The 16,773-nt window shown below is 38.3% G+C and overlaps 1 protein-coding gene across 1 annotated transcript; it reads left to right on the top strand.

Annotated features, from left to right (window-relative positions):
• Window positions 1-338: 338 nt before the first annotated feature.
• Window positions 339-14,175, top strand: postnb (periostin, osteoblast specific factor b). Its single transcript, XM_021325054.2, has 21 exons — window positions 339-490; window positions 991-1,089; window positions 4,197-4,261; window positions 4,483-4,640; window positions 4,725-4,889; window positions 4,983-5,129; window positions 5,217-5,358; window positions 7,575-7,787; window positions 7,905-8,039; window positions 8,916-9,064; window positions 9,215-9,351; window positions 9,542-9,672; window positions 9,779-9,909; window positions 10,147-10,249; window positions 10,386-10,453; window positions 10,633-10,678; window positions 10,778-10,807; window positions 11,836-11,988; window positions 12,069-12,116; window positions 12,255-12,332; window positions 13,576-14,175. Exons 1-21 carry the CDS (start codon window positions 372-374, stop codon window positions 13,602-13,604), a joined length of 2,346 nt encoding a protein of 781 aa, XP_021180729.2. The 5' UTR covers window positions 339-371; the 3' UTR covers window positions 13,605-14,175.
• The last annotated feature ends 2,598 nt before the right edge of the window (window positions 14,176-16,773 follow it).

Genomic DNA, 16,773 nt, shown 5'->3' with positions numbered 1-16,773 from the left:
CCTGTTTCCTTTTCTCACAAATTACACCTATAGCATGTTTTCAATTTACAAAGACCTTTGATAACTTTGCAGATGTTAGTCCTTTATGAAACAACAAAGTCTAGACTTGGCATTTTTGCACAACTGTGTTCCATAAATATCAATATTCATTTAAAAAATTTAACATATAATTATTTATAAACCACAATTCGTCATACAAATAGTGCTGCAGCTTAGCGGCAGGCAGGAGAATTGTGGCATTTGGAAGGGTTTGGGTTGCTCATGCATGTCAGAAATTCAACCATCCTCCTAGAGCGGAGGGTGAGACTTGGGCTATATAAACTCCAGCTAAGAGTCTGCTCCTTAAACTCTGGATTGGAGAGGAACCAAGAATGAAGCTCCTTTTTGTGTTTGCCCTTGCACTCTTTGTGCTCTCTACTTTTGACTATGCTGACTCCTCAGCATATGACAAAATAGTTACCCACAGCCGCATCAGGGCAAGAAAAGAAGGGTAAGTCAAACAATATCAACATTTGTTTTAATGTTTAAATTTTGCTTGTTTGGATAGTTAACACTATATTACTTAAATGCTTCCCTGCACAGGCATGCTTCTTGAGATTTTGCAAGCAGTCTTCATCTGTGTACATTTATCTTTGTTTCTCCTAAGTGAACACAAATTTAATTTATATTATTTAATGTTACCATATTTTAAGAATACAAGCACATAATGATGGTTGTTGAATCATTGTTCATAACTGACACATAATAAGCAAAAAAGGCACGCATGTTTTTGTTTTTGTTCATGCTTGACTGCCTTGCTTTAGAGGAATTCTAAAGTATATATTTAAGTATATATTTAAAGTATATATTTAAAGTTCACAGTTTAATATTTTTCAGAATTTCCTTTTTTGCCATATAGTCAAAGTGAATTAGGTAATTTTGACAGCAATATTCACTTGTTTTTGTATGAATATTAATCCTTGTGACGTTTTCTCCAATAAATCTCATCAGACCCAATGTGTGTGCACTTCAGCAAGTGATGGGGACAAAGAAGAAATACTTTAGCACTTGTCGTAATTGGTACCACGGGTCCATCTGTGGAAAGAAAGCGTAAGTTGGTTATCCAGTTTGAAGAAAGCACAAACAAGTTTTGGAAATAAAATTACCTGCGGCTTTCGCTTTAGTTTGGTTCTGAAAATATTTTTTTTGCTGTTTCTGCCCCGCTCTCCCATCGTCTCCTATTTCATCTTAGTAGCCTTCATGGAAACTTGGAGGCTTGCACAGTAACAGACATCTGCTATGCTAATTTGAGGCACACTGGTGTGTAGAACGAAAAACACATTTATAGAAGCAGTCCTATAACGTTTCGTCTCAAAGACAATCCTATTTGATCCCATGAACTTCATTAGGGTTTTCATAACGTTAAAAGCCTAGTGGTCATTGGATGCCTTAGCGGTGAACCACTGATTCCAGGATATGATGTGGCTGCAGAATAGTGACTGCATTCATGAATGGAAACACATCCAGCTCCCTCAATAAAACCTCTTTTTTGTTAGCAGTTTTGCTGCCTCAGCACATTGGATCTTAAACATGAATCTAAGCCAAGCCTGCCTTTGATGGTCTTTAGGTCGTTTCCCCCTCTCTATACAAATCTAAGTTGATTTTCTTTCAGCAGTGATTTTAACATGAATGGAACCCTCCTTCTGGCACCCCCAACCAGCCCACACAAGCCCACTCCCTTGACAAAGTTCACTTTGTAAAAAAAAAAACAACAGCAAAAAAATAAATTAATAAAAATAACAACAAAAACATACACATAAAATCCCAAAAGAATGTATATTACATGGATAGAGAGACATAAAGCTTGGTGAAAGGGAGATTTCCACGATGTGCTAGTTTAATGTGTTTATTTGCAGCATCTTGTTACAAGGTTATGCAGAGATCTCAGCTTTTAAAAATAATTTAATAACACCAAATTAGCCTGAGTTTACAATGAGTTCACTGAGCATTTGAAGGAGCAGTCATGCATTTGGAATAGCGTTTTTAAGGAAATTGGGAACTTTTGGGACAAGCAAACTGTCTAAAGCAGTGACTCAAATACTTTCTCAATATTCTCGAAGCTAAACAAAATGCATTACCTGTTCTAAAATAATATAATTTTATATCCTGCTCAGGTAACAAACTTTTTAATTAGTAAACCACAAATTTTGTCTCAAGTGGAGTAAAAGTGCATTTGACATGTCACCTACCACTAAAATCAGGAACTGTGTTTTTGTTTGACCAAACCATTTAAAAAAATTGCCAAAAGACAACCTCTAATTAAAGATGGTTTTCCAAATAAATGGAATAAGTGTTCTCTCCAAAAGTGCATCAAATAATAATAATAAAAAAAACTGCTGTAGCCATTTCGACTATGCTATTAACAGCAGGGATTCAGACGGTACGGTTTAAATTGCTCTTTTCATATTGTTCCAACTGGGTTCAGTCTCATACAGCCAGCAAAAATATTTGCTCTTTTCCCAAAGGGAACATTTGTGCTTCCAAAGTGAGTCGGATTCCAAGAAAGCTTTACTACCAAGCTCTTTGACAGGCAATGAAGTATTACATTAGAACAATGCCATATAGAATAAGTAGGGGAAACTGTACAATGAAAGAATCTAGATCTGAAGAGGAACAGTACTTTTATAAAGATGCTGATGGTCAAAAGTTTCCAGGCCCCCTGCCAGACTCGATCCCTCAGTGTGGGAAAGCAATATAACGAGCGTTTTGCTGACTCTGCCCCATCGGGGCTCGTGTGAGCTCATCCCCGTCCCAGCGTTCAACCTTGATTCAAATACAGATGTTATATGCATGCAGTTAGCCATGACCTAGAAGTGGTGGTCTTTGTACTTGTTTAAAATATCTGCAGAGGAATAAACAAAGAACGGTGTGCCTCAACGGTGCTTTGGGCCATAAAGTCTGAATATGTGATAGTTTGATGTTTAGTTATAATGTTCTGTTAGCTATAGGGAGCAAACTTTGAGACATTTGGTACATATTTTCTCTGTGTTTATTCTTTCATTTTAAAACATGCCGCACTCATAAGTGCGAGCGCTCTTATTTAAATCCACTTTCAGACGTCTGCTACAACTGGAGCACACATGTGCAGCTTAGACGGAGACTGGAGTTTAAACAGCCTGCTGGAAAATAAATCTCCTAAATTTTTATTACTGTATGTCTCCATTTACATTCGGTTGAATTGTTTTAGAACCGTGTCTCTTTTTCGTTGAGCTAATAGTGAGTGGTTTAACATAAAACCCTAATATTGTTGTCACTGTTTGTCATGATGACTTTAATTATGCTGAGCTGAAGTGGGGTTTAGGATCAACTTCTGTCACAATAAACTTAAAAAATCCATCCCAATAGACCCACCCAGCCAGTTATTTCTGGGTGCATGTGGTATTGCTTATCTTTAATAGCTGCATCTGGAGTGTTCCTGTCTTTTTTCTGTCTGAATACCTGTAAGGTATTTGGAGTGATGTGTGCATCATCACAAAGTAGCGTTCCCATAGGTCAAATCAGAGCAGCAGATTCAACATGACGGGACGTGTGAGAGTAAATCATCTATTTATCTCACAGCTGCACATTAAGTTTTACAGTCCTCTCCAGGTTGCAGTGTTGGACAAAAACGGGAGGAAGAAAACAAAATCCTCCCTTCTTTCTTAACAAGCAGATAATTTCCGGCAGAATCAGTTGTGTTTCATTTTGCATGACTCAATGGAGGAAAGAAATTATTGAAATCTCTTGGGATAAATCATTCAACCTCTGAATGTAATAATTTTTGAGCTTGTAAACTCCATTATAATTTAAATGCCAAAGTTCCAACATGTCTGAGGTTGGTCAAGAAAAGTTCAAAACAAATGGTTATCATCAAAGAGAAGAGCTTGGCAAAAAAAAGAAAGAAAACAAAAGGAACTACTGAATCGCCCACATTACCCTCAGGGCACGCTTTCCTGGTGTTTTTGGCTGAAAGTGCTGGACCACACGGTGTGTTAAGATAATCCGGGAGATAATGAGTTACATCTGCAACCGCAGAAGGCTCCTCTAAGACATAGACAACCTAACCCAAAACATACAACATTCAAAAACGAAAAAAAAAAAAAAAGTTTCAACCAATGCTTCAAAGACTGGGAAATACACATGGTTTTGACTTGCATGTTTGAATGTTCTCTGCGCAGGACTGTGCTGTATGAGTGCTGTCCGGGATACATCAAACTTGAAGGCATGCCAGGCTGTCCTGCAGGTATGGTCTGTGCTACCAAATAATGGATGCATAAAAGTTAGATAGAGGCAATTAATCCGTCTGGAGAATAGTTGGGAATTATTTTTGAAATAATAATAATTAAAGAGGGAGAGATTGCTTGGGTATTTTACTATCATTTTACCTCTCTTTAAGAACTAAATGCATCCGTTTTCTTGATTCTTTCTTATGTTTACAAAAGCATATTTGTTTTGTTTTTTTAGTTGCTCCAATTGACCACGTGTATGGGAGTCTTGCTCTAGTGAAGGCAACCTCAACCCAAAATTACGCGGACATTTCTAAACTAAGACCCGAGATTGAGGGACCAGGATCTTTCACTTTGTTTGCTCCGAGCAACGAGGCCTGGGACCTGTTGGACGAGGTGAGTCAGGACCAAACAAAAAGTCTGGTTACTTCCTTGACCTTCGGTCACATTTGACCACTTTACTTTCCCTCATCTTTACAGACAGTAAGGAATGCACTGGTCAGCAACGTCAACATTGAACTCTACAATGCTCTGCACTATCACATGGTTAACAAACGCCTGCTGACCAAAGATCTAAAGAACGGGATGACCCCGACCTCCATGTACAACGACCTGGGTCTATACATTAACCATTATTCCAATGGGGTGAGTATTGCCATGTGGTAGCATTACGGCATGGTTTTCTTACGTTAGAACAAAGTGTCTGAGGTTTACCCTGTAAATGGACGTTGTTCGCAGGTGGTTACTGTAAACTGCGCCAGGATTATCTACGGTAACCAGGTCGCAACCAATGGAGTTGTTCATGTCATTGACCGTGTCATCAGTAGTGTTGGAAGCACTATCCAGGATGTGATTGAGGTTGATGATGACTTGACAACGCTAGCTGTAAGTATGCACAGTTTATATAGTTGCTATTTTTATTCTCTGTAGAAGTTTACTAATCATACCACTGCTGGTGAAACCACCATCTAGGACGTAGCTCAGACCGCTGGACTGCTGGAAAAACTGGGTCAGCCAGGACACTACACTCTCTTTGCCCCCACCAATGACGCCTTTGATAAGATTGGTGGCGATACCATGGAAAGGCTTTTAAGTGACAAGGAGGTCCTCAAAGGTGAATCCAACTATTTAAACTGCATAATTAAATTAAAAGGATTCTTAATAATTCCTTTTACATCATAAACATAATGATTTCACACTAGAGAAACTATTTTGGATCTGTGATGCACAAATACAGTTCTGCTCAGAGGTTTACATATACCCATTATTAGAACGAGTGCCACGTTAATTAGACTTTCGATGATGCATTAGGTGTGTTTTATTTTTCAGGATAGAATAATGTTATACAATACAACTTAATTAATTTTGAAAAACAAGTTGGAGATCAATTTCACTCAACAAATTTATACTTTGACCATGTTTCTTTTCTTTTTTTTTTTTACAATCATCAATAAGGTTTTGGCGTACTATCTCAATGGATTTTGACTAATCTTCCTGGCAGAAATGTTAGAACTAATTCAGATTTGCCCTGGTTAAAGCATAGTCCTCAGATTGTAAGCAGTGTTGAGGTCTGTGATTTGGAACAGCTTCTCAGGGAGTTTGATGTTTGCCTGCCTTATTCTATTCAAAACCAGCTTTGGTGTGTGTTTGGGATCATTTTCGCAATGGAATACCCAGTTGTTTCCAACCATTAACCATCTGACTCAAACTGTCCCCCTCAGATTAAAGAAAATTGGTTGTATATTCTTCAATAAAACTCAAGGATCCACCAAAGCTTAAGCCCATAATAAACCGGAGACTAGTGTACACAAATGTCACTGTAAACATTTAAGACAATTTAGTACCAACATCTATTTAGGGGATGTTGACCGAGAAAGGAGTGCCTGATCTAAAATCAGCAGTTTCAAGCTTAACTGAAATTAAAGCTGTCCACATGGAGGATAGTTTTATGATCATAGGTGAAAAGTGAAAAAATGTGTTTCCACAATGACATACCATCTATTATTGCGTGGTTACAGCGATAGCATGCCGAGGTTCTGGTTATCACGAGTGGCACTAGCACACTCTGTGGATTGAATAACTGAAACAAATACCTCCAAGTTCTTGTTTGTCAAGTCCATTTCAGGAAACCATCCAGGTTAAATCACTCTGGCTTGAAAAGTCCTTAAATACATACTCGCCAAAAAATATGGCAATATTTTGTTGAAAATTGTGGTCAACTGTTTACACACTGTGAGTGAAATGGTGTTTATGTTTCTGAGCCTTGAAGTCTGAATGTGATGCTATTTGGACCTAACCTGACGCCGCCAGATAGATTTGCTTCGCATATCCATCGGGAAACCTTCCGTTGAAGTAAGTTTGGTAAGGGGCGAAAATACTGGTTAGCTGATTGGCTATGTTGGTGATAGACGGGCCAAATAAACCAATCAGATCAAGGAAGCATATGACGTACTCGTCAACATGCTTCGAAAACACAACCACAAGCCAAGCTACTCTTGCTGCTGCAGGTAAAGGCTCGTTAGCTCAGCAAAGAAATACTCTGTAATTCCGATAAAACTTGCTCGATAGCCACGCTAACGCTAGTTTCATCGGCTGAAGCCGCCATGTTCTTTAGACTGAACTGTCGCGCTTCTCGTTGCGTCACACCTCAACCCGCCTCAAAGCCAACGCTGATTGGACGTTCGTTTGGTGAACGGCTCCAAATTTTCTTTAACGGAGAGTAGCCAGACTGATCTGCGAATGAAACCTTGAAAGCTTGCGAGATCAGGATGGTCTCACGAGGCTAATTTGGACCACAGAACATCACAATAAAATAAAATAAAATAAATAAACATATGCCCCAATTTTAGTTTTAAAAGATTATTGAACTGAATCATGTTATTTCCATCCGTTTAGCCCAACTGATGCAGATAACAAACTTATATGTCTTAAACACAATGTTGTTAGATTTATGGACAGTTTTCAGTCACAGAGGAAACACTACAGTGATCAGAATCTAAACCCTTCAAATATTTAGTGAGCTTTAAAAAAAACTAAGTTCAAAGTTTTGGCATCAGATCTGTAAATGCTCTGAGTAGCAGGAAGCAGCTGTTAATAAGCAGTTTGAACAACTGCTATCTCCACAATTCTCCCGCCCAGTAGCTTGGCCAATGAGATCAGATGCATTTTATACATATCGACACACCCTGAGAAAGGGCCAAAAGGCTCTACAGGTTTCCAGGGCAAAATCTGCTCAGCTTTACATGACCAAACACTATCCATGCATCCTATGAATGTCTTGCTACTCTGGTTAAAAGTACTGCAGCTTAATACATTGTGTTTTTTTTCCAGCTCTTCTGAATTTCCACCTCCTGAACTCTGTCCAGTGCTCCGAGGCCATCATGGCTGGAACGTCTTATGAAACCCTCGAGGGAAACAACATTGAAATTGGCTGCGATGGCGAGAGCTTAACAGTTAATGGCATCAAAATGGTGCTCAAAAAGGACATAGTCACTACCAACGGTGTTATTCACCTTATTGACCAAGTGCTGATTCCAGACTCAGGTTGGAGCGCTGTTTTTCACCCGATCTTCTTACTTTAGGATTTATTATCGAAATATAAGATGTTTTATCCATAGTTCATATGTTAACGTTGTTTTGAATTTATTTTTTGCCTTTAAGCTAAACATGTAACGGAACTGATGGGAGCTTCGCAGTCAACATTTGGTGACATGATGACTGAGCTGGGCCTTTCTAGTGAGATGAGAGCAGACGCTGAATACACTTTGCTGGCTCCTTTAAATGATGCCTTTACTGGTGAGTCACAAACAGCTTGCAATCTCGTGTATAGCATCTCTGTTCTGCAGTCCTCAAAAGGCCTGAAGAGACAACTGGCCGCTCCTCATTCAGTTACAGTGTTTTTGTTCTTTTATTCTTCTTTCAGGCTTGCTGTTAATGTATAACTGGCAAACATACTAGTAATAAAAATGCCTGTAAAGCCATGTAACATGTAAAAAAGAAAATTGTGCAGTCTATAGACGCTATAGGTATATTGGTATATGTATCTTGTGTGTGGAACTGGCACAGCAAACTGTGAAGGTGGTCTCTGTTTCACCATCAGAACATTTGGTGCCACTTAGAGGTTGAACGGTGCAATGACTCTATTTGGAAAGCTTTTAAGTCAAAGTAAAAAAAATGATGAGTATAATGGCATTCAATCTGAAAACACAAACAAAAATAAACAAGCATTACGAAATAGTTGCGATTAATTTTATTTTATTATAGTTTTGGTCATTTATGAGGCCAGAGATGTATCACTCCAGAAAAAATAAGCTTTCCGTCAACAGCAATCTGCCAAAAAAGAGAGAAAAAAAACAGCCTTCACCTTGAAGAAGTGAAAGATCCCCTTTAACATTTAAATGCATTAATTATTATTTTTTAGGGAATTACAGAAATTCAATATATAAATAACATATATGTCAGGTTTTCATAATTTATAGTTTACTGTTGGTTACATGTTGTGACTACATAAGCATAAAGTCACTCCAAGTAGATGCTATTGGTTTATGGCACTGCAGTGGCAACTTGTGGCGTTTTGTTGCTATGGTACTAACAAACGCTTTCAGCAAAATTATTATTTGCAATTCTAAAACACATCGACTTACAGAAGGGAAACTTATATTTCAATTGCAGATGAAGTGATGTCAATGGATCAAAGAGAGCTCAGGATCATCCTGGAGAACCACATCATAAAGAGTAAGCTTGGCCTTGGACAACTGTATAATGGCCAGCAGCTGGAGACCATTGGAGGAAAAACTCTCAGGGTCTTCATTTACCGCACGGTGCGTCATCTTCTCCAAAATCCTGCCCATAAATGAGAGCTTTATACCACTAGACAAACATACCATCCTCGAAGCCCTGCTCCTATTAATCACTATATGTCAGTGATTAATCCTCACATCAATCGTTTGCCGTTAACTTTTCCTCTGCAGGCGGTGTGCATTGAGAACGCCTGCCTGATAAGAGGCAGCAAGGAAGGGAGCAACGGAGCCCTTCACCTCATGAGGACCATGTTGAAACCTGCAGAACAATCGATGTTTGAGATTCTGACTGAAAGCGGACGTTTCAAGTAAGTCCCGCGCAATTTTGGTGAAAGTGGACTTTGGTGTTAAAAGAACGAAATCATTCTCAAACCGCTTTTCGTTTGACATGAAATTCCCCCAAGCACACACGGAAACAAGAAAGTGCTGTCAGTGCATTTTATCAGCCCACTGTGGTTTCTTGGCGAGCCAGCTTTTTTTTCCTTCTTTGTGCTGCAGGATCTTTTTGTCTCTTATGGAAGCTGCCGGCTTGACGGACCTGCTCAGACAAGAGGGAGGCTTTACACTGTTTGCCCCCAGCGATAAGGCGTTTGCTGCTTTGACTGAAAGAGAACTGAACCTGTTGAAAGGTACATCTACCGTGAGGACTTTACCAATTGTCATCCCTTCTGCACTTGTGTTGGCAGTGGTAAAAGAAAATTAATATGTTTTTTTTTTTGCTGTTGTTTATTTCAGGAGACGTAAATGCTCTCAGGACAATCCTTCTATATCACTTTGGCAATGGTATTGCCATTGGAGGCGGCTTGGAGGCTCGTGTGACAAATCTTCTAAAATCTCTCCAGGGAAGCAACCTCCAACTGAAATCTGTAGGTGTTTAGTGTTAAACTTTTTACCGGAGGCAATTGTACCTTTATGCATATGTTTTAAGTGCAGAAGGTATTGGGTTATTTAGCCTGATTGTTTAGCTGCTATCTTATTAGTTGTGTAAGTTACAGAATCTCGCAAATGCATATCTTAAATTGACATGCCCAACTGACACATCCATGTCCTGTCAATCATGCCGTAATTTTGTTATTTACGATTGCTTCAACTGTTTGTTTCAGGCAGACAATGCCGTACAAGTGAATTCTGTGCAGCTCCCAGAAACCGATAAAATGGCCACAAATGGTGTTATTCATTTTATCGACCAAATCTTATACCCTCAAGGTAGGAATTCTGTCTGTTCAGTTTCATTAACCTTCACTTCCATAAGAAGATCCGTCAAGACATGCATTTGCTTTTCTTTTTTTTTTTAATTGCTTTAAAAGCTTAATTATGGTTTACGTCCTCTGCTGTCTTCCAGATATCCCTGTGGGGAGTCAGGATCTCCTCATGATACTCAGGAAGCTCATCAGTTACATTCAAATCAAGGTGAATTAAGTTTTTATCAACGCCCCAGTGCTAATGCGAGGCAACATGTGGCTTTCTGTATTAAGCAAAACATGCGCTTTGGCTCTCCATGATGTACAGGAGCTCATCAGTGAGCTTATTTTATTGTGCACTCTTTTTTTATAATATTTTTTATAACTTTTGCACAAATTATTTTACAGTTTGTTTCAGGATACAGGTATCAGGAAATACCCCTTACATTTATGAGTAAGCACTGATATTTACATGTTACAATTACAACAGTGTATTTTGAAGTGTTTTTCTTTTGTATTTCTTTGCTGAATTTATGTTCTTTCTTCTTCTTAGAGAGGATCATCACACGTGTTGTCCAGCAATGTAATTATGATTCAAACCCTTTTATTATCTTGTGATTCCTTTAGTTTAACAGAGTTTTCTTTAATGAGGGATTAAGCGGGTCAGAAAATGGATGGATGGATGGATGGATGGATGGATGGATGGATAGATGGATGGATGGATGGATGGATGGATGGATGGATGGATGAGAAACTTGCTAGTAATAAAGCAGCTAAAAGGGGGAAGCAACTCTTCACTCCAAAATCATTTTACTAAACTGCAATATTTAGACAACTTGATGTCCCAATTAAGATTTTTTTACCCACAATACATTTCTTTATCAGATTTTTTCCTCCAACAAAACACTGTTGTTTTTTTGTTTTTTTTATCAAAATTGTTATTTTTTTTAAATTAACAACCACATTTTCTTTTGCTGCATTATTTTCCCTTGTCCTGTTGTTGCATCAGTATGCTTGGGGGAGCATACTGAATCAACATTGACTTTGACGCGTAGCATAATTTAAATCTAGTTTGATGAAGAATGATACAGAAAGTATCATTTCTGCAGAGAGCTTCTCCCTGAGGAGAATCTAAGTATCCAATTAGAGACGGGCATAAAGTCACATTGAAGGCAATAGTTTTAAAGCACACATACACGCTCATATGTCTGGCCTCCCATGTCATGAAAAGATGTGGCATACACACACACAAACACACAAAAACCCTCCAATAAATCAAAAATGGAAAGGGAATTCTGAAAAAAGTAAAAGTCAGACACATTTATTGACAGAACAGATGGTAGTTGTGTCATTTACTTTTTACTTCCATTAATTACTTTTGGTAATCAATGTTTACTGTGTACGCACTTTTTTCTTGCTATTCTGATGGGTCAGCACCAAAGTGCCACCTTGTCGACATGCCCTCACTAATGAAAAGTATTGTGATTGGCATTTATGATGTCACATTTTAGCTAAGGCCAACCTTCTCATACAATGTCATGACACGCAAACAAACGGCAGAAAATTCAGTTTTTCGAAGAGGTAAATGAAACAATCTTTTTATTTCCACAGCTCCTGAAATTAAAAAAGTGACAAGGGTTATTGAAGGGCAACCATCCATCACCAAGGTCACCAGAGTTATTGAAGGGCAACCCTCCATCACCAAGGTCACCAGGGTTATTGAAGGGCAACCATCCATCACCAAAGTCACCAGGGTTGTTTCAGGTAAAGATTTCCCATTAAATCATTTTGTCTAAAGCTTCACATGACTCATCTTCCTGAAGACTAACGCATTCTGTCTCCAGGCCCTCAATATTCTGTCAGTTCAGGCACCACAAACGTTGAAATGGAAGGTAAATGAATGTACAAGCACACGTTCAAAGATATTTACTGTGATTTTCCGTTTTTATCTTTACAGTGACGTGATAACTAGATTAATGAAATGTCAAATGGTGCAATTTCACTGAAAGGAAATGTATCTTTTCCATTAGGGATTGATCTCTCAAGAATTACTACCTTTCAAGGGAATGCTAATCTTGACTCCGAGCAAATTACCAGACTGATCCAGAGTGAGTTTTATCCTTCTGTTCTACTCACTGCCTGGGAAAAAGTTTCGTATTAATGTGGGGGTGTGTATGTATGCTTTCCTTTTGTAGAAGGAAGACCTAATCCAAGAAGAGTTGTAGGTAAAGAAATAGAATAAGGAAAAAATAAAACAGGAATATAAAAACCCAAAGATGTTACCGAGTGTAAATAGAGTCTCAACATTGTCTATGAGCTGATGTTGGCTGTAATGTCTCTTCCTACCTCTGTGTCACATACTTTTTGCCCTGCGCCATATATGTACTACGTCCTGTCATTCATGCTGGGTGTTGTTAATGGAATGGTTTGACATTTTGAAAAAAAAATAACTCATAGTGCTTGTTTTTTTTGGGAAAATTACATGAAAAATATAAATTTGTGCATGGCAAATGTAAAGCACACAATTAAAACAAAGGATTGCAAGACAAAACAAAAATGAGCAGTTCCATTTAACTATTTCCGCAGCTACAATACTTCTAGAAAACAGTTGTTGTAACTGCATATTTTTAAACTGATTTGTTTAAACTTTAGGAAAATATTTTAAATGGGAGGGGGTTATGGAGAGGGCACATTAACTTCTTGTATCCCCCCAGGTTGCCTTGTAACTACAGGGAAAACCAGTTAAAGCCAACAAGTAAAGTCTACTGTAAAACAGAACGTGTTGTTGTTCCACACACATTAAATTAATAATGAATAAAGCTGGGGTTTACTGCTAGGTGCTTTCTGATGTATGCGTTGGCTGATTCCATCACTTTCCAGTGCATTAGCTAAGTTAAGCCAACCAAGAGCTGAATCACATTTTCCATGCAGGCACCGGGATTGTCTTTTTTTTTGTCCATGAACTCAGTAAGGAAGCACATGAGTACACTTCTAAAAAAAAAAGTCAACCAATTCCTAAAGTCACCTGTGGCTCCTTGCTCATTTCAACATGCTTGCCTGCACATTACTCACCTAAATGTTACGCTGACATTTACTATGTCTGTGCAGCTGCAGTTTGTGCAACTTTTTTGTGAGGTCTGTCTGAGGTCCATAATTCAGATAGGTTGTGAGGTTCTGCGGGGGCAGTCATACTCCCAACTTCTCGCTGTGCTGAGCTTGGTCATGTCATGTGGAAAGAGTTGTATCGGGCCATAAAGATTTCTAAGCTGCGATACAATGCTTATTTCCCGTTTAGGCGATAACCAGTTCTATGTGACTAACATTTATTTGTTGTTCTATGTCCTCTGTTAGCTGGCAACAGGAGGAGGGGAAGGAACTGAGGCTGGCCGGATTAGGATACCTTCCTGGTGAAGTTATACATGGACGCTGAAACTGGTGTCTTACAGAAGATGCTGTACATGTAAAGTGTCGGTTTCTGAATAAAATTGTGAGAGCACTTGCTAAGCACAAAGAACTGTCTCATAAACTCTCAAATCTAATGGTGCTTTATTTGTATATAGATTGAATCTTAAAATTCGTTGTAAGTTAGCGGTTCAAATTAACATATTTTTTTCAAGATTTTGAAAATGTGGAAAGTTATGGCAGTGAGAATCAGGTTAGTTTGTAATAACAAAATGATGTTCTAACTTTTTTTTTATGATTTTGATAGTAGTGATTGTTAGAACAAAGTTGTTTTAAGAGATGTTTTGAGAAATATCTCAACATGAAAATGGTTTTGAAAACTATATTTTCACACTTCAACTGCCCTATAGTCTCTGGCTATGAATGGTTTATGGTTTCCTGTGGGCGTTTTGTTGATTCCTTGTGTCATTTGTAATGATATAGCTAAGCACAGCTATGCTCTTTTCTATTTTCCAAAAATGCTACAATAAAGTGCTTTCGTTGAGATAATTGTGTTTCCGTGAAAAAGTTATTTCCAGTTCCTTGCAAAGTTCCCTTTTTTCATGATGTATAAGAAATATCTTAGCTTGAACCTAAATATTATGTCTGTGACGTATTTGTAAGATCAAGGTGTTTAAATTTGTGTCCAAGTTTAAAAGCTTTTTTGTTCACATTAATCTTCCATTTATAGGTTTACAGGGGATTTCGGCCACCCATTTGTGGAAATATTCAGCACAGATGTAACGTAGGGCCAAGTGGGGCTCTAAGAAAGAATGTTCCTTGAGTGTGGTGTGCTTTTCCATGCAGTCCAACATATAAAACTTACATCAAAAAACACATTAATGTGCCGAGAAGAGCATACATCCCCATAAGCTCCAGTATAGAGAAGTTACACCAAAGACAAATCCACATGTTCAAACAGTCCCTTAAATCTTGGCATGAATAATTAGATGCTAATCATTTAAAAATAAACAACAAAAGCACTATTTGTTGGCACAGTGGTAAAGTCTTACTTAACAGCAGGCCAGGTTTCAAAGCAGTTTTGTAAGCTTGCAGATATTTGGGTACGGCCCAGTTGCTGTGCTATTTGGCTCACGTATAAAATTCTTCAACACATTTTATGATCTCTTGGATCATCTAAAATGGATTAAAACCTGAACGACTGCCAAAGTAAAAACAAGAAACTTTTTTAAAGGTACAAAGCTCAGACACGAATGACACCGAAGCAACTTTGCACACTGTATGAATTATTTCTGATGTTTGGCAGAATTTCAAGTCAGGTTTTCATGTATCAGATGCATAGTTAAAAACTGCCTCACTTGAAGAAGACATGAAACTATTCATTAATGTGTTCGTGCATATATGCAACTTAAATCAAACTAATTCTCAACTGAACAGGCAGTGGTCTTTGGAAAATCTGATAATGAATTTGCTTGTCAGTAAAAGAGCAACAAAATATTGTTTCAGAATTTTTAGTACACAAGATAAAATGGCAAATATATTATAAAAAGACCCCATTTCTGTAATTTATTGCAAAGCCCCCTTTGCGTCCCAACTGTAATGCAAAGTCAAAACTATACTTGCTAGCAAATGTCCAATGTATGTACTTGTACATATGTTTCAAACATATAGAGCTCACAGGCAACCTGAATGTTTACATGACAAGGTGCATTGTAGAAGTTATTCAGTTTTATGCCATGTTAAGCTATGTTCACTGAGCAAACAAACAAAATAGCTGAATTTAATGTAAAAAAGTCGAAATTGCTTCTGATTAAAAGTAGAAATGTTCACTTGTGAGTACTAAAGTATTCATAAACTATTCATTAACCATAAATAGATAAACTATTATTAGGGTTTAATATAAGGTCAACCGCTTTCAGCTGTAGATGTTCAACTTTTCTGGGAAGGCTTTCCACAATGTTTAGGAGTGTGTTTATGGGAAATCTTGACCAATCTTCAAGAAATGCATTTTGGAACTCACCCGATGACATTGGATGACGTGGCCTGGCAGGCAGTCTCCACTCTAATTTATCCAAATTATTCTGTCTGGTTGAGGGCTCTGTGTAGGTCAGTCAAGTTCTTCCACATACTGCATGTGCATCCTTATCTTTATGGACCTTGATCTGGGCCTTGTTGTGCAGTGATATTGGTACAGGAAAGGGGCTAGCAACAAACTGTTCGAACATAGTTGGGAGTATATTTTATCCAAGAGATCTTGGTATTTTGAAACATTAAAAGTTCCTTTAATTGAAGCAAAGGGGCTGAACCCAACTTCTGATCTGATGATCGTAGATGATGGTCGTAATGTAGAGAGACTGGTAAATCAAGGGCTTTTGTTCTTGGCTCAGGGTTATCTCCACCACAGGAGCAACACCTGCATTACTGCAAATGAAGCCCTAATCCATCTGCCCATCTCCAGTTGCAACCTACCTCTAATCGTTAAAATGACACCAAGCTACTAAAATTCCTCTCCTAGAAGGGGCAATCCACCTTTTTCTGGTTGAGAACCATCTCCTCAGGTTCAGAGGAACAGACACATTCTAGCCCCTTCACACTCAGCAGCAGACCACTCTGTCTGTAAATGCACCACACAGACTCAATGACAAGGGGGAGCTCTGGCAGAGTCCAATGCACACTGGAAACAGGTTTGACTTTATGTTAAAGTGAAAACACAGCTTTTGCTTACGCCATACATGGAATGGATATCCTTTGAAAGAGACCTAGAGACCCCATCCTCCCTCAGCAAGACATAAATAATTATGTTAGATTGGTAGATTATATCACATTGTATCGAATGCAGGCTTGTGAATTTAACTTAATGAAAATCATGTCGTGACAGATTATGATATTGTCAAACATCGTACCAAAACAAGTTGATATAACATGGTATTGTGATAAAACTGGTGATTTACACCCCTGGTAAAGAGCTGGTCCACTGTTCCATGGCGACATGGAAAGCCGCACTGCTCCTTCAGTTAACAGTAGGATCAATGATCGTGGGTGTACTTTTCAGTCTCCCTTACCAAGCAGACTATGATCTCACAATTATGGGAACACATACTGGGAAGAAATTCCCAGTCTCCTTTTTTTTTCTTCAAAAATTGATAA

The sequence above is a fragment of the Fundulus heteroclitus genome, chromosome 18 (assembly GCF_011125445.2).
Source record: "Fundulus heteroclitus isolate FHET01 chromosome 18, MU-UCD_Fhet_4.1, whole genome shotgun sequence".
Lineage (NCBI taxonomy): Eukaryota > Metazoa > Chordata > Actinopteri > Cyprinodontiformes > Fundulidae > Fundulus > Fundulus heteroclitus.
The sequence above is the reverse complement of the archived record's forward strand: the minus strand, read 5'-3'. Positions and strand labels throughout refer to the sequence as shown.